The 27,407-nt window shown below is 39.7% G+C and overlaps 2 protein-coding genes across 6 annotated transcripts in view; one reads left to right on the top strand and one right to left on the bottom strand.

Annotated features, from left to right (window-relative positions):
• The window catches only part of LOC109956239 (semaphorin-3F-like), a 76,526-nt gene extending 66,900 nt beyond the window's left edge, over positions 1 to 9,626 (top strand). For all 4 annotated transcript variants that reach the window (XM_020593204.1, XM_020593203.1, XM_020593201.1 and 1 more), the window contains 2 exons: positions 177 to 310; positions 7,116 to 9,626. In XM_020593204.1, coding sequence (XP_020448860.1) covers positions 177 to 310; positions 7,116 to 7,568 — 587 coding nt within the window. In that variant the 3' untranslated portion in view covers positions 7,569 to 9,626. The remainder of the gene's footprint in view (positions 1 to 176; positions 311 to 7,115) is intronic.
• Positions 9,627 to 15,592: 5,966 nt separating this feature from the next.
• Positions 15,593 to 27,407, bottom strand: part of camkvb (CaM kinase-like vesicle-associated b) — a 44,922-nt gene continuing 33,107 nt past the window's right edge. Inside the window, exons 2-12 of one of the 2 annotated variants that reach the window (XM_020593136.1) lie at positions 25,478 to 25,585; positions 25,234 to 25,365; positions 23,312 to 23,386; positions 22,638 to 22,776; positions 21,359 to 21,479; positions 21,149 to 21,224; positions 20,501 to 20,637; positions 20,224 to 20,302; positions 19,267 to 19,354; positions 18,764 to 19,065; positions 15,593 to 18,633 (exon numbers count right to left, since the gene is read on the bottom strand). In XM_020593136.1, coding sequence (XP_020448792.1) covers positions 18,799 to 19,065; positions 19,267 to 19,354; positions 20,224 to 20,302; positions 20,501 to 20,637; positions 21,149 to 21,224; positions 21,359 to 21,479; positions 22,638 to 22,776; positions 23,312 to 23,386; positions 25,234 to 25,365; positions 25,478 to 25,572 — 1,209 coding nt within the window. In that variant the 5' untranslated portion in view covers positions 25,573 to 25,585 and the 3' untranslated portion in view covers positions 15,593 to 18,633; positions 18,764 to 18,798. Of the gene's footprint in view, positions 19,066 to 19,266; positions 19,355 to 20,223; positions 20,303 to 20,500; positions 20,638 to 21,148; positions 21,225 to 21,358; positions 21,480 to 22,637; positions 22,777 to 23,311; positions 23,387 to 25,233; positions 25,366 to 25,477; positions 25,586 to 27,407 lie in introns of both variants that reach the window. The other variant, XM_020593134.1, reaches the window with a different exon arrangement.

Genomic DNA, 27,407 nt, shown 5'->3' with positions numbered 1-27,407 from the left:
GTTCATTGTTATGGGCTGGAATGAGTGTTTTCAGGCAGCTTCATAGTAATTTGTGAAAGCCATATACCTAAATGGACTTTGTGCCAAGGCTGGTGGACTGGGTTTGGTCCCAAGGAGGTCATGGTAATGAATGCTTTTGGTTGCCATGGAAATCCCACTTTGTCCCTGCCCTGCAGCCAATAAGAACACGCTTGAGATGGTGCAGTATGGGGTGGAGGGGAGCAGTACCTTCCTGGAGTGTCAGGCCCGCTCTCCACATGCTGTGATCAAATGGCATCTGCAAAGAGATAACAGCGACCGCAGGAAAGAGGTGAGCTGCCACATAGTGTATTTCTTGCTTCTAGTTCTATAAGCATGTTGTATTATGGAGCAGTTTACTCAAATGCATAGTTGTAGCACACAAAGCATGATATAAACTTCCTGGAGTACTGAATTAGCTTGACCTTTTTCCTCCCATGGGTTAGTGACAAATGAACACAGATGAAAAAGAAGAATTTATTTTGAACATATCTTCCACAGTATTTCCTTTCATTTTGTTACTTTGTCAGAGAATGGCGATTTATATGCAATTTGACACATTTGAAAAATGACCTTGCTGTAATTCCGATTATCTATTAACATTAAGTGATTCAGGCTCTGACTGAATGATGCCTGATTTCTCTCACAGACCTCCCACTGTCCTCAGGCCCAGGGGAAGGACACTTAAAGGGGAGCTGTGAAAGAGCCTTCTGCTATGATATATAACCCTGAGGCACTAGTTAAAGTTTTATTTTGAAGCTATGTAGTGTTGCTGCCTCTCTTTTATTGACTATGCTGTTGGATGTTCTCTAATCCTATAGGCAGAGCTGACTCTGCGGCTTTCTTGAACATCTAATTCTGAGTTTTAAAAAAACCACTGTCATCACCTATTCACATTCCCGGAAGATGTTTTATTACATTTGAATTGATGTTACGGCAAGCCGCACACCAAAAGAGCGACTGGACTCAGTAATAGGCGGGACTCAAAACTCAGGTCAGAGAAAGATATTTATTTGACAGAGTATGGAAAGGAAAGGAGGTGGCGAGGATCAGACGCGGAGCTGCCAGCGTGGGTCTCGGGTGTTTGGGGCTGCTGAAATGAATGGACCACTGGAGGAGCCGCCCAGGGGTCAGAGGAGAGGTTTTGGCACTGTGTATAGAGCAGAGAAGGAGATTAGGAGAGGGGACAACAGGCGGATGAGGGTGTGATGAAGTAGAGCACAACACAGGTGACTTGCGTATAGGGGAATGCTGGCTCCGGGCTGGAGAGCGTGCTTGGAACCCAGCGCCGAGGTATGCAGACAGGAACAAGCGCCCACGCTTCACTGACCCAGGCACTTGATATGGACCCCAACCAACGATCGTCGATCAGCAGCAAGGCTCACAGAGATATAGGTGGCACCAGGCGACAGTTCAAAAAACAAAACACTCCTCCGTCATCAGTTCAAAATAACAGAAGATACTCCTTGGTAATGTGTTCAGAATAAACATAAGATCTCCCCAATAGTCAGTTCCAAAAATAACAGAAGATACTCCTCGGTAATTAGTTCAAAATAAACATAAGATCTCCCCAGTAGTCAGTTCCAAAAATAACAGAAGATACTCCTCAGTAATGAGTTCAAGAAAAAAAAAACATAAACAAGACAGAGAAACTCACTCAAGTCAACACAGTGGATAACATCAATATGCCAGAGTAGGACGATCTTAGTAGACATCAGGATCCAGGATGTGAAACACGCAAAGTCGCCGGCAGAACACTGAGAGATCATCTGGTGAGGAGGACACACCAGCGCTGTGTTTAAGTATGGTTCAGCTAATTGAGCACAGGTGTGCCTTGTCGCCGGGAGCGTGCTCCTACGTGAGTAGGGGTGGAGTCGCTGATAGCCCCGGTATCAGCTGCCGAGGTGCCAGGGACGGCCTGATCCGTGGACGTAACAATTGATTAATTCAATTTTTTTAAATAAAGGATATTAACAATACAGGTCAGGACAGAAGGGAAGTAAATCAATACAAAAACATTATTTGGATATGAACAGATACAAACAGCATCCAGATTTTCAGCAGGGATATTGGTTTTCTTTCTACTGTACCTTTCCTGACCAATCATCCAAATGATTGCCAGCAAAACATCACAGTGCTTCTTCATAACTCATTCAATTCTAAACCCAGAGACATCACACACACACACACACACACACACACACACACACACACACATAGATCTGTTTAGAAGTCAGAGAAAAAGACCTCCTTTATGTTCACAACATCTACTGTACTTTGTATACTGACTTGTATTTTCCTATTGTTCAAAGCCCGTGCTTCATTATATCACTCAAATTATAAGTAAGATAAATATTATTTGGTCTCCTAAACTCCAGAATACTGTAGCTGTACTATATGTAGTATGCAAAGCAGGGCGGCCCTTCCTAGACATAAAGCTCTACTAGGGTACAGGCCCCCATTATTTAAGTCACACAATTTCTTGACTCTCTGCCACATGAATGAAATGTGTTCTACATTGTGCCACAGACCAGAGCTCTGCCCCAGGGTACACACACACAAAGACACAACTGCACTTCAGACAGGAAAGATACAGAAACATGTGACTGAGCTAATCAGAGAACAGAAAATAAATACACTCCTCTTCCAATCTTTCTTCTGCAACCTGATTGGCTGGTCAGGTGGAAAAAAAGTCAGGCAGCAGTCAACTATTTTTTGTCATTTGCAGCAGCAGTGGTTGTGGTATTGTGTTCAAGGCAAATATCGAGTAGGCTAGTTTAGACATTAGCTCTGAACGCACTCCTCAGATATCTTTTGTATTCTCGTCACTTCAGTTTTTTTTGTTCTTGTTACCCCACAGGTTTATCTGCTTGATCTGTGTAACAACGTCTGTGCAGCGCAGCTTTATTGTTTGTTTGTGTGTGCACGCATAATAGCATGCTTTGTTTGACTAATGTTACTAATTTAGTTAAGAGCAGAGCTCCCACCCCGCTGGTTCTCAGGGTCACGTACAAGGTCATTCTCCATGCTGTCCCATATTCTAACACCATTCCACTTCAGAGTGATGCATGACAGAAAAAATGATCTTGTGTAAGCAGTAGTCAATAACAGACATGGAGGAGATTTTGCACAAAAGAACAGAAGGCTCTTGCTCTGATGTGGTAATAAATCTGAATAAGAAGCCCCACTGTGCGATATGAACTTCCCTTGCTTTGCCCACTATACCACTGCCATACTGCTGCTACTGAAACTGAAACAACTACAGGTAAAGGTAAAAATGTAGAGATATTAATCTTTATGAATATGTTTTTTATTTCAACATTCATTAAGAACATTCTCAATGTATTTTATGGTGTAGAAGTCTGGCCATGTGCCCTACATTTCTTTGCACTTTTCTGCATTTCACAAAAATAACTAATTTGATTGTCAAGCAGCCCCAGTTTGATTTCTAAGATTTAAACTTTCACAACAAGTTACTCTATCAAATCATTAATCTAAAAAAGCAAAATCTAATAATTTTTTTGTAACTCATAAGGCCACAATTTGAAATTCTAGTGTGCAGTGGATGGCTGGTGGTCACACACCTGTCTCCATAGACACATTGAGCTTTCTCCGCACTTTCCCTTCCTGCCTTCCTGGTTCACCTATTTGTTAAAAATGCACAAAACAAACATCATTTGGGCCGTGTGACAAGAGCATCATACCGTATATTGTTATAGGCTATTCATTAAATGCAGAATGAATAGTCCAAAGTTAACATAACTATGTGTGATGTATTATAACTGGCATTCATTTTATTTCATGTAGTAAACTGATAAATGGTATTTTAAGAGTAGTCCAACTGATCATGTGCATTGATGTACAGAGCTCTATTTTACTTGACATTCAACATCTGCACTTGGTTACATAGTAGCTAATTAAACATTAGCTTGTTATCAACTACAGCCAGGTTTTACCTCTCTCACCTTCACCTATCTGAACTTCTTCCCTGTCTCGACCTCCTCTAATTAGAGATTTTAATCTGAAATTCAAGAGCAGGATCACATCTAAACACACACCTCTTCCTTTCCTCATTACATAGCATGCTCAGTTTTCTCATTTCCAGCCATTCATCTTCTATACCGCTTAAACCCAAACGGGGTCGCGGGGGGGTACTGGAGCCAATCCCAGCCAGCAATCGAGTGAAGGTGGGGTACACCTTGGACAGGTTGACAGTCCATCGCAGGGCCAACACGCAGACAAACAACCACTCACACACACACAGTCATTCCTACGGGCAATTTAGAGACACCAATCAACCTAAGCCGCATGTCTTTGGACTGTGGGAGGAAGCCGGAGTAACCGGAGAGAACCCACACAAGCACGGGGAGAACATGCAAACTCCACACAGAAAGGTCACGAACCCACAACCTTCTCGCTGTGAGGCAACAATGCTAACTACCGTGCCACCGTGCTACCCCATTTCCAGCCATTTAATGTTTAATCTTGGGTACCTCTAGATTAGCTTGGCACCCCTCATAACTCCAAATAGTCTGTAATTATTTCAGAATGATAAAAGCAGAGAGCCTCTTCCTAAAAACAACAGGATAGTTCAAGAAGGCACACACTGTTGCCGGTGTTGTGTCGGAAGTGGACAGCACAACAAACCACAACGGTATTAATTAATTTGAATTTTTCCTCCATAGATATGTACACAACGGTATATGTACCGATGAAAAGAGATGTGTAACACTCTAAACAAAGGAGGTTGTTGAGAAACCCCATATTTTAACTGGCATAATGCAGACATAGCAACTTCTCCAGCTTTACAACAATTCTCTCTAACATTATAGAAACAAGGCATCAACAGACATACAATGTGTTTTTTGTTAAACTTATCATTAAGTCCCACCAAGTAGTGGAAACATCACTCCCTTTCAAGTAGCTCCAAGGTCGGTAAATCCAACCAGTGGTCGCTGTGTCTTCCTCCATACGACCACATATAGTCCCAAAGTAGTGAAATTAATTCTAGCAGGTAGCAAAGCACCGACAATAACATCATGGGCCCTTAATCCGCTTGTTAACCAGCAACACATCACATGTGGCAGAAACACTGGCCTCAAGCAGTCAAAACAAATGGGTACTGTGCTCCAGGGGAATCCAGTGTTAATGAACTGATCGCAGGGGGCTCCACTGGCCGGCTGCTTGTAGCTTAGACCCGGTTAGGTAAAACAGCAAGTCCCTTTACAGGAACATTCCTGGACATGCAGTAACCTCAGGCCTTGTATTTTTCTCCACATCCTCTGGTCACAGTGCAGCAGCAGGAGGTAAAATAGATCCACGAAACAGGGCGCAATCTAAAAATTCTGCTTTTACAATGGCACAGGTGGATATCAGGCAAGCTCACATGAACCTGCGACTGCCTGGAGATTATGACCATTCAATGAACTTGAATGATAATAATACTTTATTTTGTTAGAAAAAAGTTTCATGAGTGAGAGTTTGCGAGATCTGTTTAAACTGAATTGCTTCTGCATAGAAATACAAAAACATATGTACACCTTATTTTTTTGAGCTTTAACATTGTAGGTTCATTGTAAAATTCTAGATAAGTCAAAAAACAAGGAAATGCATGCTATGGGCCCTTTAAAACCACCTGATCAAACTATTCTTCTCACTGCTTGTTTTCTGCTCCATTGCTGGATCATCCTCTCCAACATTTTTGTGGGATTATACTGCCGGTTCTGCTCCACCACCTGCAGGGCCTTCCATGTTCTCCATGCCACATGCTGCCATGCCCTCCTCAGCAGGCTGCGGCTGCCTTGTCAGCTTCCCCTATTCTCTGGTTCCATGAAGACTCCTCTAGCCTCTTTCCTGCAACTCTCCTGCCTCCTTCTGTTCCATGTTCTCTTCCTCCTTCTTGTTTTCATCGGGCATCAGGCTGCCTGCTAACTTTTCCTCCTTTCCTGGAGAGATACCATCTGTCCTCTCGCTTTCCTTCTCCGAGTGGCCACCTTCTAGTTTGATGGCCCCTCTGGGCCCACCATGCAGTTCCATTGGCTTTCCTAGCACCGCATCAGCAGATGACACAGAGAGATGCTCAACTTCGGCTCCGGCTACTTCCTCCTTTGTCCTTCCAGCTGTTTCCACTGCACAACAGTCTTCCTCACTGCCACTTAATCATTTCACTGAGTCAGCTCCATCTCATAGAAGGTTTTTGGGATTCACTGGTGCCTGGTAGCGGCACAGACCTCTGAAGCTTTTTTCCCCAAACCACACAGTCCACAACCATATTCAAACATTCATTCAACATTCATCCTTTCATAAGGGCGGGGGAATGTTCAATCTGCAAGAGTCAATGTTTGAGTAAAACTAATATCATCAGTATTATTCAAAAACTTAATTTAGTCCCTCTCACATACCTCAGTCCACTCCTTTATTTTGTTTCACGAGCCAGTACATGGAATGCTGCATGTGTGCTGCAGTGCACCAGGTATGAAAAACCTATATATGTGCACCGTGGTGTACAAACCCTGACCCCTGTGCCTCAGCTTGTATTTTGCTTTGACATTCTGGATTAGAACAACAAACCAATTAATCCACTGTCAAATATAGAAGCCTGTTAAAAATGTTTGATTTTACTGGGGCACAGCAGATGAAGCAGCACATGCCCCAGTAAAAGGGGTCTATGGGGAAAAGACAAACGTGTGTGGGTATACAAGTCTTTTTTGTTATATATATATATATAATATCATGTTACATTTGTTTTAATATTTTGTGTGCAGCTCACTGTGTACATATACATACATAGAGTAGGAGAAGTTTAAATGGCAGCAGAAAACAATTTAACACAGACAGTGAAATAATCCAGATGATTTTAGTGTACTGTAGACCACCCCCACCTCCAATATAAGTCTGCATAGAGATACAATTTCAGGTAATTTTGTGAATTAACAAAATCAAAAAAAGGCCTTTACACTCAGAAAGATGCCAATGTTCAGTTTTAATCTTTAGCTTTTAAAAGATGGCATGGCTGACAGAAAACACAGATGAAGAAGGCAGTTATGCCGTCACATCACAGGTGTTTCATGGCCATGTCCTGCTCTCTGTCTCTACAGATGCGTTCTGATGGCCGGGTTTTGAAGACAGACCAAGGTCTACTGCTGCGGTCTCTGCAGCCCTCTGATTCTGGCATGTACCAGTGCACAGCCACAGAAAAGAACTTCAAACACACGCTGGTGAAGCTTCAGTTGGTAGTGCTGTCGAGCCGGGCTGTCAACAACTTGCTGGTAGACGGCGGGGGAGGACTCGTGCCCTCTTCTCTCTACTCCAGCAGCACCCAGTGGACCCCTAGTGCAGGCCAGTACAAGGACCTGCTGACCATCCTGAGCCAGCCAGAGATGAACTTGATTAATCAGTACTGCCAAGACTACTGGCAGTTTGGAGACTCACTGCTGGGCCCCCTCAAGGCCAAAGACCTGAAGGAGCTCAAGGAGCAGAAGAAGCCCCGCAACCGCCGACATCATGGGGAGGGGGAGGAGAAAGAGGAGCAGGAGGAGGCAGAGACATGAGGAGCTGATATTTGTGTCTGAAACACCCTCAACCACCCTCGATGCCCCCACCCTGTGAAAACTGGGAGAAACTCATTGAGATTAGCGATGTGAAAAAATCCACAAACCGGGAAAAAAAAAAGCAAACTGAAAAGAAGAGGCTTACAAAGGAAACCCCACATACATTTTCTCGAGCAGTAAGATATATGATACACAGTATTTATTGTAGGTTGTATATATTATCATTCTGTGGATTTCTTTGTACTTATAGAAAAAACATGCTCTTTGTGTATAGGTACCTTTGGGGCAAATATTATTGTTATTATAGATGTTAATTTTATTGTTACTGTTACTGTCATTACAAAACTCATTTGTCAGCATCAAATGACCTTGGTGAGTGTTGGGAATGTGTTATCAGGCATGTAAGCTGTTAGGAGCGAGCTACGGGAGGCTCTCTGACAGGGAAGTGAGTTGTTGATAAGGGGTGATGGGATCTCTGTTGTTTGTTGCTTGCTTTGACTCAATGCCAGGACTCGTTTATTTCTGGACTCTGCCGGTGATGCAACCTGCTCACAGCTGCATGCAGACAGAGACTTTCTATTGCTGGGGGGACCATCGACATATGGGCCCAGTTATTGCGGGAAAACAGTTCTTTCTCTATTAGAGCCCAGGCATACAGATGACTGCTCGGTTACTCTCACTGTTGTAATTGATCTTTTCACAGGAAACAGGTCCCTGCCCTTTGTTGTTTTCCTCTATTTTCTTCCTGATAGGATTGTCTGTAAAATGTTGCAACATCCTTACTACCTTTCTCTAATTTTGATTGGTGAGATTTACATTTCCTTGGCAAAAGTAAGAGAAAAATTCTCTGGTCTGCATAACCTGCAGCTTCTTTTGGATATGAGCTCAAGTTTAAAGATGAGACATAAATGTAATAAGCCAGTATCAAATCAGTTTTTAATGAAATCTATTAGGAAATATATCGGCTGGTGTCTATTCAAATGGTAACATCTTTAAAACTGAGAGTGATATGCAATAAAGGGTCATGGTTTTGCACAACGGGCATCATTCTTTTATTTAAAAGGGACAGTGGCTAAGGCCAAATGCAACAAGCACATTCAGGCACGGTATACAGTAGCTGACAAATCCAATTTAAGAGAAAACAGGCAGCAGTTATTAGCTCTGAGCACACAAAACATCTTTTTATTTCCTTTGACATTAACTTGTGAAAAAACGCTGCTCATATACACAACAGAGCACTGTAAGAATATTGTGAACCTAACTAAAATATTGGGAAGCTGGCTTTCATTGTGTGCATGAACCTGTATTTGTACTGTAATTCTGATAAGATACTGTGTGGTCATTTTTCTTTTCTTTCTTTTACGTTCATTTTTTATTTTATTTTATTTTATTTACTTTTTATCTCTAGGGATGTACAGTATGGTACAGTATGAGATGTTCTCAGTACAGCAAAATGGGGAAAACAAATGCTTTAAACATGCCTTCATTTCAAATATACCCCTCTATAAAGTGTGGTGCACTGACATAAATTTAGATTTTGTCAAATTATAAATTGAAATCATTTTGCTTATGTGTTTGGAATCATTTAAGTAAAGTATAATTTAATAAATAACAGCTGGCACATTAATTACATAGAGAAAAGCATTTTGAGTTTAATAACAGGGTGTTAATAAATACTGTGCAAAGTGACTGATTAGAATTTTTATGCTCACCCTCTCGTACACTTTTCTAGTAAAGACATTAATATTACTGTTATATAAGACAAATTAATGGAGTTTTCCTGTAAAACAATGTATTATGCTTTCATATCATTGTGAAATTTATAGACTTTTAATGAAAGTCTGCATGAACACCTCTGGGAAGACGCAACCATAATTTATACAGGGGTATCTGTATCTGATCCTCAATGTGGCATTGGTCTACATTCCCAGAATCCACTACAGGTCCTGATCTTCCCCTCCAAATGAGACCAAGGGATCTACAGCAAAAAGAAAAAAAAATGTAGTAACAGTTGTAAAATTTGTTGGTATTTTTTAAATGTGTCTTTAGTTTTTGAATGTTTTTGTTCATGTTGTATTTTTTTGCATTTTTGTTTTGTTTTTTTTTTGCATCAGAATTTATGAAAAAAACTCTAAATGCACAGAGGTGATGTTATTGTAATGACTTGTGTAAATTACTCTACCTTCCCTTTCCATTGTTGTTGCTGACTAATAAATTAAAGCTCTATATTTTATAAGAATGGAATGCCCCCTTTCATTGTGATTGGCTTGATACTGGATGTTTTCATGTTACACCCAGAACCTTCTGGATCCTTGGAATAAAGTTGTACCTGTTAAAGAGATATGTATGACATTTATATAAAATATACACATTGCATTTGTGTTTCTAATGAAACTGTTGGGGTGTTGGCATAGTGGTGCAGTGGGTAGCACCACTGCCTCACAAAGGTTTTGGGTTCAAACCTCACGGCCAAACAGAGCCTTTCTGTTGTGGAGTCTGCATGTTCTCTCAGTGCTTGCGTGGGTTTTCTCTGGGTACTTGGCTTCCTCCCACAGTCCAGAGACATGTAGGTCAGGTTGACTGGCAACTCTGAATTGCCTGTGGGTGAATTGTGTGAATGATTGTCTGACTCTATGTGTCAGCCCCTTAGTTAAATAAGAAAGAAGCTAAATTAGCTTAAAAAACAGGTTGACAAGTAAGGGTGATGTTTGCCTTATGGAGAAGATAACATCTATCATATTTTCCTGTTTTATAACTTATTTTCACTCAGCAAATAATAATAAAAACTAATGTAATTGCACTGACAATCAAATATCCAATTGTTCATCTGTTTATCTCTGCACATTGTCTGACTAACGTTTAATGTTAGCATCCGAACAAGCTTTTTTGCTTTTTTTCTCTGTTCCTTTGTTAAAAATGGGGTTCAGTAGTAGTCTGAAATGGGCCCTTATCACCTGACGTCACAGAATGGCCATTGTTCCACCGATGAGCACATCCTCACTTCCACTGGTCAGCATAATCATTGAGTTCATACAATCACAAACATTAATGGATGATGTTTAATGGATTGCAGATATTCTTTCATTGTGCTACCAGTCAGGCCTCCCCTATAAGAGTTTATGGTCAATGTGATTGTGACATGGGAAACAGTGTTATCTATTTTGGGGAAGCGGTCAGTGCAGTAATGTACATGCTACTAAGGGTAGAAAAAAGTTACAGTAGTTAGCTAAAGAAGTGTCTAGATAAGCTTGCAGTGCAGTATACAAAGCATAATAGAATGAATGTTATGTCCGCTGTGAATAATGTACCAGTTAAAGATGTTTTAACGACTGCAGTCAGTAAAGTGATAACATCTGTGTTGTTCTGCCCATGGACCTAGCTTGCTTAGTTATTTCTGGAGAGGATGTGATTTTAGCTATGAAAATACATCATACAGCTCCCCCGTCCCTTCACCAAGCTACGCCATAGTTATGTATTTAAGAAGGTCATTTGGATTTTTAACATAATGGTATAATTTACAGGCTAATATTTTAAATAGACATTACTTCTCTGTGGCTTCTGCACATCGTAACTGTTAATGTCACTTGCTAGCTAACATTATCATTCACCAGTGATCTGTAGCACAAACAAGAAATAAACTAACCTTATGGTGAACAAAGTGATTAACAATATCATAAATGTTATTCTAATGGGTGTTGGCGTGGATTTTTTTTTACAATCACAGAGAAATGTTGGACTGCAGCATTGCTTTTAAATCTGCCAGCAAACATGTTACCCCCTAACCACAGAAATGCCATGTTAGCTGATGTCATGGAGAAAAGGGCCTTTTACTTGTTGGGCTATCATTCTTCCTCTGTTGTACAAATTTTATTGACTTTGATACTCTCAACATCCGTTAGTCAGCAATATTAGTTTCCATCCTAATTACTGTAATGGGTAATGGGAATTGATGAAGGCAACTGTGGCTTACAGCATACTAGGGGAATAGGCTGTTGACCCCTGATGGCTGGTAGCACTATAAGTCATAAATCCCTCCTCCTCAATGTTAGTGGATGGGGCATGAGCTGAGCTAGACACATCAAATACATTTTTCCCAGTGGTGATTTCTGAGGTTTTTTAAGATATTATCACACTGCTGTGTGTACAAGTGGTCATTTTCCTGGTATGTATGTTTTAATAAGTAATTTGATGATATAAAAAAGGAATGTATTTTGGATGATTTGACAGCTTTGATTGGTGGTTCCATACGTCACTCAACTACTGGGTCACTACTGCACAAAATCTGATGGCAGCCGCAATATTTTGGCTTCACTTTTTGCAGGTGGTGACACGTCGTCCATATTTATAGTGGGTCTGAATAATGTCAGTCAAGTCCAGCAGAGTGTTTACACCTCATAAAAGCTTTGAAAGCAGAGCTGACCTCTGATCAGTCCAGGAGCGACTAACATTCTTTCACAACAATCTAGGTCAGGAGCAAAGTGGCAGAAAAGAAGATTGAAAAAAGAAGGAGAAACTGAGAAGAGGAGAGGAGCACAAGGACTGCAGGAATCTAAGAAAATATGACAGCACTGTATCCAGCATCAAAGGGTTTAAGACACAAAACATCCTCATATTGTTACAATGAACAGGCTATATCTGATAGCTATATAGTTGTGTATTTATACAGTGCATTAAAGAAATCTACACTAATGGGTGTTGACATCACCCATGACAACCATGTGACTCAGTGGCTACACACAAAATGTTGTATATATTTTAATAAAATTATTGCAATGAACTCAAAGTGAGTGGACTGGCTGATAAAAGCAACCATTCTTATGATGGTTACAGGTCATGGCAATTGATTCATTAATGCCGAAGTACCACAACTGGTACTTTTCTATATAAATGCTGTATATTTTAGTACAGAATGTCACAACAAACAGGGATGTGAATAAAAACATTCAAAACTGTAAATTCAAAACTTATTGAGAAAATTAAGAAGCAGTGATGTAAAATGTTGCACTTTTGTTTTTATTGGCATGAATCATAAATAAAACCAAATCTTGTATTTGACTGCGACTTCAAAATAAGTGCACAACATACCCTTGTTTGATGTGAACATACAGTATATGCAGGTCACAAAGACCATCTAGAATCCTTGGTTTGTTGCTGGAAACGAGAAACATTACTGTATGTATGAATTAGAAAACTATCAGAGGGCATTCCAGGCGTGAGATGACATCTGGGCTTTAAAGAGCTCTGTTGTCCCTTTCGTCATTCCTCTTCATAGACAGAGCTCTGTTCCCTCTGTTATCTGATCTCTGTCAGTGAGCAGCTGAGCAGCCAAAGGGAGCTAGGGTGGGAGTTTGACAGTCCTGAATAAAGAAGGTCAATATTCAGGGTCAGTCTCCCCCAACTGTGGCTGATAAATTACATCTGCATCATCACCACTTCACTTAAAATCCAGCTATCTCTGGCTCTGAATCAGAAACTGGCTTAACATCAAGAAGCTGATCCACATTATGAAAATTCAAAACACCCCACAACAATGGTTGAGTCATCAGAATCTGTTCAGACATTTCTGTGTGCCACTCTTCACAGCACATTAATTGTGGGGAGTTATCTCCACAGTGGCATATCACATGACATAATGCCAACCCCAGTGGCATCGCTAACATCATTCAGCTCTCAGATGCAGTATCCAGCTCTACTGTATCACTGGGTCTGATCTCGGTGGCATTCTGACGGTATCTGCTCCATCTCTCTCACAGTCAGAGCTGTCGCACACTTACTGCATTGTTGGAGGAGAGACACACAGATACAGAAACAGTGAGAGGCAGATGTTTTGCATGCCATCAGACTGATTCTTTGTTCACAGACATCATTCTGAAAACAAAGACACTGGTAAAAACAAACCCATCACACTGGAGAGATGAACTAAAATTAAGTTAAAACCTCAACATGCGACTGGGTTAAACGTCTCAGCTCCTACAGGGACCACACCCTATTATGCCCTTGATGAACAATCACTTCTCATATTGTCAGGCTTTCTCATGCACTAACCATACACAGATGATACTCTGCAACTAGTGTGGAATTACCATTGATGACTACTGAGTGGAGAAAAGTGGGAGAAACACTGCTCTCTGCTGCTTCTGTGCAATCACAGCAAGACCCCTGCTTACAGCTGTATTAGCTATAGCCAGCCAGTAGATGGCATGATGCAACAGTATCTACTGCACTGTTCACTGTACTGTTGTCTACTGAGAGTAAACCTACAAAGCATACAAACATTTGTATCAAAAATGTAAAACTGTGACAACATTGTTCTGCTGCTGAATGAAACACTGCAGTTATTTAGTGGTGGAGGGAGTATTCTGATTCTTTTCCTTAAATAAAGTTACAAATTCAACATTGTATTTAAATGTATGTAATACTGTAAACATTATTAGATTGTTAATATGTATCTACTATATATGTTAGTAGTTAGTTGTAACTGGTCAGGTGAAGTTTAACTATTTTATTTACAGTTACTGTAGGTAGGTTAGTTCAACAAATTGGATATTGAAAACCCTCCAAAGGGTCACAAAGTACATCAAAAACTGCACTTATTTGAGTAAATATACTTTGTTACTTCCCATCACTGAAAACAGTTGTTATAAACTAGAACAAAAATTCATATATTGTTTCAAAAAGCTGTAAAATACTAAAAAGTGTTTCACGCTTTTATACTGTCCAGATTACTAATTTAAGAGCAGGTTTTTTAAATCACTGCAATTATACTATACTATACTGTATGTAACATCTGCACATCTGGAACATCACACAGAAATGTCCAAACAGATTCTGATGAGTCGACCATTGTTCTAGGGTGTTTTGAATTTCCTTCATCAGCATCCTAATGTTTATTGGGTACTTTAGACTGTCTAAAAATATTAGTCCTGGCCTCATTTAATTAACCTTTCATAACACAAAAATGTATTACTTTCAGCTGATTTTGCCATTGATACATTAACACCTTTCAATATGAGTGAAACTCTGTTTTACACAGCCGAAGGCAGTGATTACAGTTAATTACTGAAGAATGTGCAACACTGCAGATGTGTGTTTTCTACGCGACCTCAGAGGTACGCAGTAAGATGAGGCAGTAAAGTCAGAAGCGGTTATTGTGACTGATTGTTTTTGACCTCAGCATGCCAATAAATCAATGCTACGCACCACATCCATTCATCCTGACCATAAATCTTCGCTTGGATTATTGTCAGCATTTGGATAAAAGGCCTGATAATGAAAATGCTTATTATAAGTAGAGCTGTAGAAAGCTACGCTTATTGTGTAAGCAGATTGATTCTTGCTTGTGGCTACTTTAGTATTTGTGTATTGACTGCCTAACTTGTGCAGCAACTATTTTGGCTACTTTATATGATTTAGTATGCAAGTGTGGTTCTGCCCACAGGATGTACTATTTTATTATTCCTTGTAAAATTCTCCTTTCCTCTCGACAAGGACAGACTGAGCAGTGTTCTTTTACCTTTACACTAGTGGTGGAGAGAAACTGACACTTCTCTCACCCCACCACTCTTTATGAAGTCATCCAATGACACAGAAACGTTAGGATCCCCCTGAGCCCCAATGACAGTATGGATGGCTGGATACGATTGTACAATGTGCATGAAAAAGAGTAAGGCTCCCAGGAGAAAGTCTATTTAAACCCAGAGTGCCTAGAAAGCGTGCTCTCTGCATTACGACATGATGCAATTCAAGTACCCTTGAAAGTGTCACCAAATGGCACTGATGGGATTTTTTGAACATGAGTTCACACCCCACCAGGATGGGTGCTAAGATTGTGCTAATTGAGAGCGTGTAACACAGATGCTCTCCTCCGGGTTAGGGGGAAAGCAGAGTGCGATGACGCAGGCTGTTTCCCACATTTTCTCAAAATAATCTCTGATAGAGCCATCTATGCTCTGAAAGACGCTAAGCACCCTTTGTGCATTGACTGTCTGCTTGGAAGAGAAATGAGAGGCAGTCACACACATATAAACAGATCAATTAAATTTTATTACCATCAAAGTCATCATTTCAGTCAAAGAGTATGGTATAGAGGTCACGAATGCAAGTCAGGACCTACAGGTGACCACCGGTCCTGGCAAACATCACATTTACAGATACACCTGGAAGTGCATGGCAAAATGAGCAGACATGGACTACAACTAACAATGAGAAATGTATTGGGGGGGAAAGCACTGCTTTAAATTGTGTAGCATCATTTATACATGTTTAATTTGTCATCAAAACAAAGAGAATGAATTACATAAAATAATCTTTTCACATTAAAAATCTTTTCGGATTAGGCCTCTTAATAAAATCTAAGCATTTATCTTAAAGAATGTAAGAACGTTGTTGGCATTTCTACCAGTCTACCTCAGCACAAATTAAAAGGAGATGCATTTATAAATAAAAGAATGTGACAACAAAGTCAAACTTAAGATTCAATAAATAATAAATGTGATCAGTTTTCTCCCCGTTTTATCAGAGAAATTTACAGGTGTGCACAGTAAATACTCTCGACAACAGAGTGGGTTAAATCAGACAAAGCGGCTGTGAAAGAGCCAGGACATATTAAACTTTAATTATTACACTAATCAGCTATTCATACTGACAATGTGGCTGCTGTCTTTATGTGAACGGAGAACAAAAATCTAAGGTAAAGTGTGTGTGTTAGGTCAGGAAATCATGCGGGGAGTCACACGCCAGAAGAACAAATATGGCCTTAGTTTGTCACACACACGCACACACACACACACTCTTATCTGATAGCAGCCATGTGTTTAAGTGGCCGTGATAAGACTGACAGCTGGCATGAACTACAAACGTTTACTTACAGGTACAGGGACTGTATCAAAAGGACATCAGGAATCACAGTTTCTGCAGCCAGTCAAATATTGCTCAATTTTATCTTGAGTGATTACACAGAACTCATTCTGTAGCTCATTATTAATGCTCGAGGGGACCAGTGACAAGAAGGGACTGTTTGTTATTACTCTGTATGAAGTATAAGCAAGAGTAAATGTGTATGGAATAGAAAAAATGACTGAATGAATGGGAAAACAAAAGAAGCTAAATATATGAAAATAAAAAAAATACACATAGATAAATAAAGATAAATAGGTTCCAAAATGCCAGACATGTTTCTCATACATTGTTCAGTAAAATGCAGGTTGCTGAGTTGGTGGTGAAGATGATCCTAGTTACCACAAAGTCAAAATAATGTATTTTTCCCTTGAAAGCTGCATATGGTGAGTTAATGCACAATCTTTTGGCATTTATAACCAAATATTAGCTCAACTGGTGATGGCACAGCCATGCTCCTCGGTTTCTCCTACTGTGGACATGGGCTCTACATACATGTAACTCTTTGAGCTTTGCAAACAGCGTAGTTAGGTCCATTTTGACAGTTTCAGGTTCTCTCAGGTGAAAATCTGTGGGATGCTTTGGTCCATTGCTTGTTCCTTTCAAAACACACCAGATGAATGGAGACACAAACCATGTACTCCTTCATGTGAATCACAGATGAGTCAGGAATAAAGAGCAACTCTTAAATGTCACACATGCACAAATATAATCCAAACAGAGGAGCAGGTTTTACTGGCATCCCAAAATCACAAACCGCCAAAATACTCCAACTGTCAAATCTGCAAGGTACATACTCCTTTCCATGTTAAAGAGGAGATCTACAGAAGTGGAGACAGGATCCTCTACAGGCAAACCAAGAACACACTGACAAGGGAGATCAGAGTAGCTGAGAGGAGCTACTCCGAAAACTGAAAAACCAGTTTTCAGCCAACAGCCCCTGGTCTGTGTGGAGGTGCCTGAAAAACATAACTGGCAACAGAAACCAACCCCCTGCTGTGGAAGACAATCAACTGCCAGATGACCTGAATGTGTTTTACTGTAGGTTTGAGAAGCAGAAGTCCACATGCCTCACCCACCTCACCTCAGACCAAGCAATATTGATTTACCAATATTGAAAACCCCTGAACTATTCTTTTAAGACATGTATGGCATTTGAGTGAACATAGTAAGACAGAAGACATGAAGACATGTTTAAATTAAATACAAAAAAAATGAAGTATGCTGTGACGTTTCTACAAAAGAAAAGCTACAAATTAATTTTAATGCATAGAACTGAACTGCTATGTGATGAAAACTGTTTTCCCCCAAAACCCTGCAACCCTAACATACATTAAAAGGACGAGTGCCAATGAGCAGTTGTAACAGACAGTGAGAACATTAGCGTCCACATGGCTTGTGGCTAGAGCTGTTGCCTACGATAAGACGCATTTTTATCAACCAAGTGGCTACAGATGTAAAGTGAACATCAAACAGTGAGAATGCATGCTGTTTTTGACTACTTCTACACAGTTCTTTAAACACAATCTTTACACTTACAGCTGTGAGGTTCTGTCCTGAGCAGGAAGTTAGCAAGGGAGAATAGTGTTTGTGTGTGTGCTTATGTGTGAAGCTGCCTAGTTCAAACTATAGTACTGGGCATTAAAATTCCCAGGCACAAATCTCAGCATCATTTAATTCACAATAACTGGTTTGCGTAGACAATAACAGATAGTTCAAATAACCATATTTCCCATATGGAGGGAATATACTATATATGAGCTTCTCTGTGTGAGTGCTAGCTTTTTCTGAGTATCACAGTGCAAATTTAGGGAAAAGCTAAACTTTTTCACTGACTATAACAACAAATACTGTAATTGTAAAACTGGCACAGAGAAGTTTCCCAATTTGGCTCATTAAAAGTAAATCAAAGTCATTTTCAGCACAAACAGGTCTTCCTATATTCTCTTATCACTAAAAGAAGAATCAAAACAAAGACTTCAGCTGTAAGCCACAGCTTGACATCTGTCTTTGCCCCTAAAACTAAAGTGTGAGATAGGTGTGGTTTGTATAATCTGACATATAACACAATCAGTGAAAGAAGACACAGTACACTCACAGTAAAAAGAAAGCCAATGCAAGACGGCACTCAGGATAGGTAGCACACAGCCTCCATGAGATGATACTAATGCTGCAAGTGAGAGAGAAGCAGAGTCAGTGTCACCATTCTAGCAGCTAATGTACAGTGTGCAGGAGTTGGAGGGTACTTTGGAGGTTACACAAGGAGGGAGGGGTGGGGTTGGGGGTTTAACCCTGCTCACTCTTGGCCTGGGTGACTGCAGTAAAAGTTTCTCCATTACAACGTGATGTGGACTTTGCCTCCCTCTGCGCCAGGCTCGGTTGCTGTAGCCCCGGCCTCTGGTGCCAGCTGACTCGTCTCTGCTCCGGCAGGGACTGTAGCGGGGGTTCCCTCGGGGGCTGCGGTAGAAGGTTCTGAGGGGGCAGCAGCAGTCTGGGGAGCTGCAGCGTCTGCTGGGGTGCCAGCTGCAGGGTTGGTTGCCTTTGAGTCACTCTGTTCAGGTGCTCTCAGTCTCTTCATGATGGTGGTGACCCGCACAGCTTTCTGTGGGAGGACGAACAACCTAAACTCAAGATAGGTGCTATAACCTGAAAACTTGTTAAGTGTATATCAACTATCATCGGACTGCCTCAGCTCACAGTTACACAATACTCCACTGCTACAGTATATCTCTTTGTTCAAGCACCATACAACTGCCACTGAAGAAGAGCTTCCTGGAAGAGAAAACAAAAGTGTGTACTGTACCTTCCATTTAGCTCTGGCAAAGTTCTTCTCTATTTGTGCACACACATTTTCCTTGATGTTCTTATCTGAAGCTGCACCGCCAGAGATCCTGTTGTAAAAAATGGGAAAAATATAACTTCACAACAGAGCTTTATGCTTTCCCCATCTTCGGATGCCATGGGTTGCTGCACACAATTACTGCTCAGGTTGTTGTGTGTTTGTTTACTGAGTGCCAAACTTTTTCAAGGACATTGGAACCTTTAAGGATTATTCAGCTGTTTTTTGTTTTTGTTTTTTTTTTAACTTGGGCCTTTTCTTCTAATTTTTGCCACTGTGACAGTCAATTCATGTTCAAAATGTATTGTTCTCTGGAAGTACTTTTGTAAAATATAACTAAGCAGGGTAAATAGTAAAACTGAAAAAAATGATTTGTACTTTTTTGTAACATAATAATACACAGTTAGCATGCTAACATTTGCTCATTGTCACTAAACACCAAGTACAACTGAATGTCATGGGAATGTTTTTCAGAACCATTTTTTGACCTAATGATGGCTCTAGATCAAAGCCACAAGATCAGTTACATTATTAAAATACTACTCTGTGGGGAACATGAATGTCTGTCTCAAATTTAATAGCAGTTTTTTCAAAATGACAAGATATTTCAGTAAGAATCAGAGAATGTCAACTTGATGGATCACTAAAGGGCTTAGAATACACCATCAGGGAACCAGAAATCTGTGCACCACATTTTGTGCCAGTCCATCCTATATTCTTTCAGATATGGTATGGTGACTTGCAGTCTAACAATTGCTAAAGACTCATTAAGAACAATGATTTGCCTGTCAAAATGAATATGGAGGATTCCAATACAATTTTAACGTACAGTACATATCTTACACATCTCATGCAGCTATTTGTATCACATTTGCGCTGCTTTAATTTAAATGGTCTATATATAAAAGCTGGAACACTTACCACTCATGATTTATAGCCTCCTGAGCTGTCAGTCTCTGGTCTTGATCCACCTCCATCAGACGAGCAACAAGACTCTTAGCTGTCAAAGAAAAATCACTCAAAGGAATTCAGCCAAAAAAGGGTGCATCCTCCTGATTGATGCAAACATAAATTCAGTATGACATGTGTTTGCACACTCCTGAAGTAAGAAGAGGGGAATCCTCCCTCAAATCTGAAATGTTTACCCAGCAAGCTGTCACCATGTTCTTTCACAGTGTTTACTTTTACCTGAACGTACCTGAATCAGAAATGTCATCCCAGTATGGAGAGTCAAACTCATAATCGCCTGCCAGGATCTTTCGGAAAAGGTTCTTGTCATGGTTTTCATAATCATCGTCTTCACTTTCATCATAGAAAGGAGGGTTGCCTGACAGCCTGAGGAGGTAACAAACTAGAATTATCACTTCTCAGTTGTAGGCCTCCACCAACCAGTCAAATTCTTGGATGTGGGACAGAAGTGAGGTCAAAGACCTTTGACAAGCAAAATCTAATCATTTCATTTGTGGTGCTAAATTTGAAAAATTTCGTCCAAGCATTCCTGAGATATGGTGTTCACAAGAATGGGCCAAACACAAGGTCACAGTGACTTTTGGCTTTTGACCACCAAAATTTATTCAGTTCATTCTTGAGTTCAAGTGGACATTTGTGCTAGATTTTTAAAAATTCCCTCAAGGTGTTCCTAATATTCTGCATTCAAAAGACCCGTATAGACGCATGGACAAAGATGGATGGACAACCCAGTTGCAGCTTTCACTGATGTGGAGGCATAAAAAGAGAAACAGAGCCAACAAAACCATATTTGGTATATACTGTATTTAAACAAGGTCAGTTATATAATAAAATACAGAGTATGTATGTTAGTGTTATGTGTCATGCTGCAACTTACAGTATGTACATGATGACACCTGTGGCCCAGCAGTCCACAGGCCTGCCGTATCGCTGCCTGCCAATGACCTCTGGAGCTGCATCAGAGCACAGAAATGTCAGCACACTGTCTGAGAGTCTGAAATCCACAGCAAACTACCATATGACATTTTCCACCAATCTGCCAGTATAACAATGTTTTATTTGCTACTTGGTGAATTTGGATGCTCACCCAGGTACTCTGGTGTCCCACAGGGGTCTTTGATTAGTCCATTCTCCAGTTTGGCAAGGTGAAAGTCACTGATGACTATTTTAGAGTGCTTCAGACGGTTGTAGTAAACCAAATTCTCCAACTATGGACAATGACATATTACAATGACAATGGTTAATATAATATTCATGTTTAATATTCTTTGATTATCATGGTTAATCAACTATTGGAGGTTGCAGAGCTTAAATTTCAGTGGTGGTGTCATTTTCTAACAGAAATAATGAGAAGACTGAAAAGATCTAAAAGTTTAATTACCCAGTGCCGATAAAAAGACTCAAGTCAAGAGACATCCAGTTTAATTTTGTCATTTTATTATCACTGAACTAAAGCTCCTTGACCAAGTTTATAGCATTTCCATTTAAGAAATGCATTGATTAACCATTTAAGCTGACAGATCCAGGTTCTGCTACAAATAATGGTTATACAGAATTAAAGAAACAGAGCACAAAAGGAGGCCAGTGTGTAACAGGCTCCTCTGACTGTTTGCCTCTAGCCTAATGTAATGATTTTTATTTTGTGTGTTGCATTTTAACAAAAAATAAGTGATGAGTTATATATTTTTGATTTTTGAGTCATTTGTGATTAGATGAACTTTAGCTTGTCATTTGACAGACATTTCAATAGCAACTTCCTTTTCTCTATTAATTTGTCATTATGAATCTATTGTTCAGAGCATGTATGCGACCTTTTGAGTTGTCCTAACATTTCTCTAAAACTTCTTTGAGAGTTGCAGTGATAGTGGTGTTACTCATTCTTCAGAACTTTATTAGTACACTGGAATTGTATGCACTTTATTTAAAAATGAGTACAGTATATGTACCATGTTCACCATCCTGGTTTAACGTATTAGCATGTTAACATTTGTTAATTACTGCTAAATACAAAGACCCTACAGCTGAGGCTGATGGGAATGTCATGAACCAAAGTATTGGACAAAAAATAAGGTGAGCTGATGGTGGCGCTAGAGGGAAAATCAGGCGATCATTGTTCCTCTGGGAACTATGAACATATCATATTTGGTGCCAATCCATCAAGCCAATGCTGTTGATGAGATGTTGACCTTTTTGTGCCACATTAAGAATCGTAAACACATTGAAAAAGTAGCATTTTGATCCAGTTAGCATTTTCAGATCTGGTGAATATACAATGTAGACAGGATGCTCAGTGGAATTATTAACTCATTTATTTCTGCTTACAACCCTGGTTAATCAGCATATTTTGCACTACTGTAGAGCATTACCTTGAGGTTTCTGTGAACAATATGCAGGGAGTGCAGGTAGGCCACAGCCTCTAACACCTGGCGCACTACATTGCTGGTGTCCCGCTCTGAGTAGTAGCCTTGATCCAAGATCCAGTCAAACACCTCTCTGCCTGTTGCACTGTGGAAAGGAAAGGGCCATAATGTGTTACACAATTGCTGTGGAAAGTTTTGAATGTGATTTCATTTCAGCATTGGAAGATTTCAGACATTTGTTTCGAGTTTCTGAACTGTGTGCTTGCTGTCTTTGCCAGTTGGGCAAAAACAAGACTAGTCAGACAAAGGTTAAAAAAAGAACTGATTAATATAACTGTATTTTTACATTATATACATATATATATATATATATAAAATGTAAATTACATATATCCTAGAATAAAAGCTGTTTTCCCGTACAGGAAATAAAGTGGGACAAAACAAATATCCTACTTTTAGGATATTCATTGAGATGCATCAAATTCCCCAAGATCACATCCTAATGAAAATGGAGCAGCTACCAAAAAATCATATCTGAATACCAAATGAAGCTACAACAGGCCTGGAGCTACAACATCTCATTCCCCAGGAGTGTATAATCAACACATCCAGCAGGCCTGAGCAACAGCAAAGACAAGCAGCAAGCCTTTTCCCCTGGCTCATCAGACATCTGCACTCACAGTTCAAGGAAAAGGAAGTATTCTTTTTTGGTCTCAAAGACGTCCACCAGCTGGAGAATATTGGGATGCTTCACCCTGAGGAGACATGTCATAAAATACAAGACAGAAAAAGAAACACAGAGAGAAAGAGAAAGAATGATGATAGGAGTCACATACAAGATGATGTTTGCATCATTTATTCTGTTGGAGGAATAATGTAAAGGCCTGGTTTATGACTGACACACTTCAGCAGTCATGGAAACTGAGGGTGCAACCTTGAAGAAAAAAATGAAATTGCAAAACATAATCATTTCAGTTCACATCACAACACTGCGATCAACACGCTGCCCCTTCACAGATAAGCAGATTTATGTAAATTAATGTATCCAGGTGGGCATAACAACAACCATGCCCATGCACAGGACCCTGTCTTTAACAACTACAATAACAGATGGGAAATTTCATGGTGAATTAAGTCTTCTTCTGGCCTGTCAACACCCAGGCAAGTTACCAAAAATATTCATGTTGCCATTACATCTTGTTCTTAAATTGTACTCCATGTGGAACAGGGTCTCAAAGGAATAAAACTGTGAACAATCTTCAGTACAAGTGTTTTAAGCCAGAATAACTGTTTATTGGCTAAATAAATAAATATAAAAAATACAAATCAATTAAATAAAGTCATATGCTTCAATAGGACAAAGCTGCCTCATTGTTATCTGGTAAAAATGGATTCATTTTAGACTCATATACACTATAAGCACTGCTCACTAATTGCCTTGTAAATCCGCACATTTACAAATAAACCTAAATTGTGGTACATTTATGACAAGAAAGAAGCATGGGAGCCAGACACACTGGGACTTTAAAAATAAATAACCTAGGTTCTGTGAAATCTACGTAAGAAGCTATAAAGCATTATAAAACAGTTAAATCTGGTGAAAATAGGCCTAAAACAGCCATTGGGAAAGGCATTAATTTAAAACAACTTAAACTGAATAAAAATAAATTTAATTCTTATGCGGTTCTTGTCCGTCATTAAAAAAAATCCAGAATATGCATATTGTTCATTTTAGCAAGTTGTGACGATGATGTTACAAAACCCTTCTTTTTTTAGACATGTCTCACAATGGGATTAGAGGAGCACACAGAGAAACTTTCCTACTTTCCTCTATCAGGAGATAAATAAATAAAAATCCTACTAGCATCAATCTGTCATTCTGCAGATTAAAGATTAACATCCAAGTACTACACAAACATACAGTATTTATGAGTGTTGGAGGACTTCAGGTGAATAGTAATAAACTCTAAAACTGTTGTTGGTGAATGAATGTGCAGGACTGTTTTAGTGAATTCAAGTGAAATTATCATAAAATTAGTAATAATTTATGTTTTGCCAGAAATTATTCACAGCCTTTAAAAATGTCATCATATTTGATTATTCACCGAAACTCCCCGCTGATGATTAGAGTATGAAAAACAGAAGCAGTGCACATCCCTGTCACCGAAGTGTCTAAAATGTCATTTTCAGAGGAATATGAGACCATGCTTTGAAAGGCTTTTTTAAAAGAAATCACACCATCTTCATCTTGCTTCACTGCTTTGCCCGCTGTCAGCGACTAATTGTTTGATATGGCACAGGTTATGCTAATATGGGTTTTACCGTAAAGTCAAATAATCAGCTGAGAAAAAAATATCACAGATAAACAAGGCAGTGTGAGATCAGTGAGCAAAATGAGGCTTGCTTGACTTTTTTGTTTTCATGTGTTGTTTTTCTTTAAAGAAGTGGATTTTATTTGTTGAAGTTAGTTTTTCTGAAGACAAAATAGAAAATTATTTAAAAAAAAAAAACAATAAACAGACTTGTGGTGATGGTCTCATCACAAAATTAATCACCACAAGAAGTTTGAATTTAAGGCAACATTTAACGCAAAGTAACTTACATCTTTAAAATGAGGATCTCGTTTTTCGCAGCCTTGCGGACTTTCCTTCCATCCTTCTTTAGGAACTTTTTACATGTGTACATTTTCATTGTAGTTTTGTCCTTGGCCCTGAATATCTCACAGAACTCCTCCCTGAAAAGAAGCATTTTATGGTGTTTCAGATTTTAAACAGAGATCACAATGGTTTCCCAGGAAAAGTTTATAGCTATTATGTGGCTCTACAAATAGCTGCTGAGGTACTCACGATTTGATGAGCTGGCCCAGGTCATATTTATCTGTCACATCTGAAGGATTGTTATAATCCTTCTTTTCTCCGATTGTTAAACAGCCAAATGGCATGGCAGCTCCTGACCTGTGTTAAGAGAAGCAGAGAGACAGATGACAGAGAGAATGAAATAAATAACAAGACAGAGCTAATGCTTCCATCACCCTATCAGGGTGTCCTCTCTAGCTGATGATTTATCTTCAATTTGGCCTAACGCTGTGCCAAAATATCACACTGGATGCTGACTTGGCAAACCTGTGGCTCTCCCCCAGTCATAAAGTCTTAAAGAATGACTCTGGCAATGCTGAGAAAACCTTTCAAAAGTGAGAGCGCCACCAGAGACAGTATTGATGCAGTGGACTGTTTCACTTTCTGGAACAGCACCTTTAATGTTAGAGCTGTTGACAGATATGCTGCATAATCTCCTTATGCTATAGGATCTAACCAATATAACTGCATAAGTCTGGGCAGTAGGTACAGTACCAGTGCTTTTCAGAGGGATGACTGTTACAAACCATAGAGCTCAGGGAGCAGAAGGAACTCAGGCTAAAATGATCCGAGAGCCTGGAGAGGCAACTTCAACAGGAAGAGAAGGATTTCCAATTATGAACAGGAGCCAGCAATTACAGACAGAACTATGAGAGGAATTAAAGTACTTTAAGAGGTCTGCATCACTTGAACACCTAATTGCAGTATGCTCTCACTGTGCCTGTCTCTAACAGCATGACGTCAAATTCAAAACCAGCCTTTACTGCAGATTTATTTATTTTTTACTGAGAATTAGAGGTTTTAAACACCAAGACTGGAGTTGGGTTTTTTTGTGTTATCGGGCAAGGGAATGTTAGTCAATTATAGTCAAGAACAGAGATCATAAAACGGAGTACGTTTGCTATTTTGAGCACCTGCACCAATAAAATGTGCATTTTTTTGTTTTCACGTTGATTTCTGTATGTATATGAGACTGTGCATGTGTGTGTGCCTAAAACCGAGAATGTGTTCTATACTACAACCAATAATGATCCTTTTTAATTAAAAAAAAGTATATTTTAAAGGATAATCTCCAACCTGGATTAGTTTATCAATTTGTGCCATAGACCTCTGCTGTTCTTCAAAAACAATTAACATGTGCTCGAGATCTTCATGCGAGCTCTGTGCTTTGTTAACAGTTCCCTCACAGAGATCATATTCATGTACAGTTGCCTCTTGCTTCGGATGTTGTAAAACGTTATGACTGTGCAGAGGCTTTGGAGCAACATTTGTAAGAAATATGTGGGTCTGGTGTTTCCTAATGAAGAAATATGTCACCCAGTGTGTTTCACTGATGTGTTCTTAATCAATTTTGAACAGCAATACAAATTTATGGCACAGATGAAAAAGCTGATCTGTGTTGGAGACTGACAGACATTAACCACGAGTAGAGGCAATTTACTGTTGGCTTTGGTCTCAGTATGAGGAGTGTTGAAAATAATATTAATATAGAGAATGACCAACCTTTTCCTTTAACTAGGATTACTGCTTAGCAGTTTTATGTCTCTGCCAACAAGTCACTGTGAGGTCAATGTGACCTTGAGCTTTGACCATCAAGATATAATCAGTTCATCCCTAAGTCCAAGCTGATGTTTGTGCCAAATTTGAAGAAATTCCCTCAGGGCATTCATGAGATATTGCATTCACAGGAATGGGCTGAAAACATAAGCTATGGCTATGGCCCGACCCTGACATGCTTAAGACACCCTCTCTACCTTTAAGATTAGACTTAAGACGTTCCTTTTTGATAAAGCTTATAGTTAGGGCTGGATCAGGTGACCCTGAGCCTTCCCTTAGTTATGCTGCTATAGGCCTAGGCTGCTGGGGGGCCCCATGAAAGTTTCTTTCCCCTCCTCTCCTCTCCTCTCCTCTCCTCTCCTCT

The sequence above is a fragment of the Monopterus albus genome, unplaced genomic scaffold (assembly GCF_001952655.1).
Source record: "Monopterus albus unplaced genomic scaffold, M_albus_1.0 scaffold18.1, whole genome shotgun sequence".
Classification (NCBI taxonomy): domain Eukaryota; kingdom Metazoa; phylum Chordata; class Actinopteri; order Synbranchiformes; family Synbranchidae; genus Monopterus; species Monopterus albus.
Note: the sequence above shows the minus strand (reverse complement) of the source record. Positions and strands in the feature narration are given on the sequence as shown.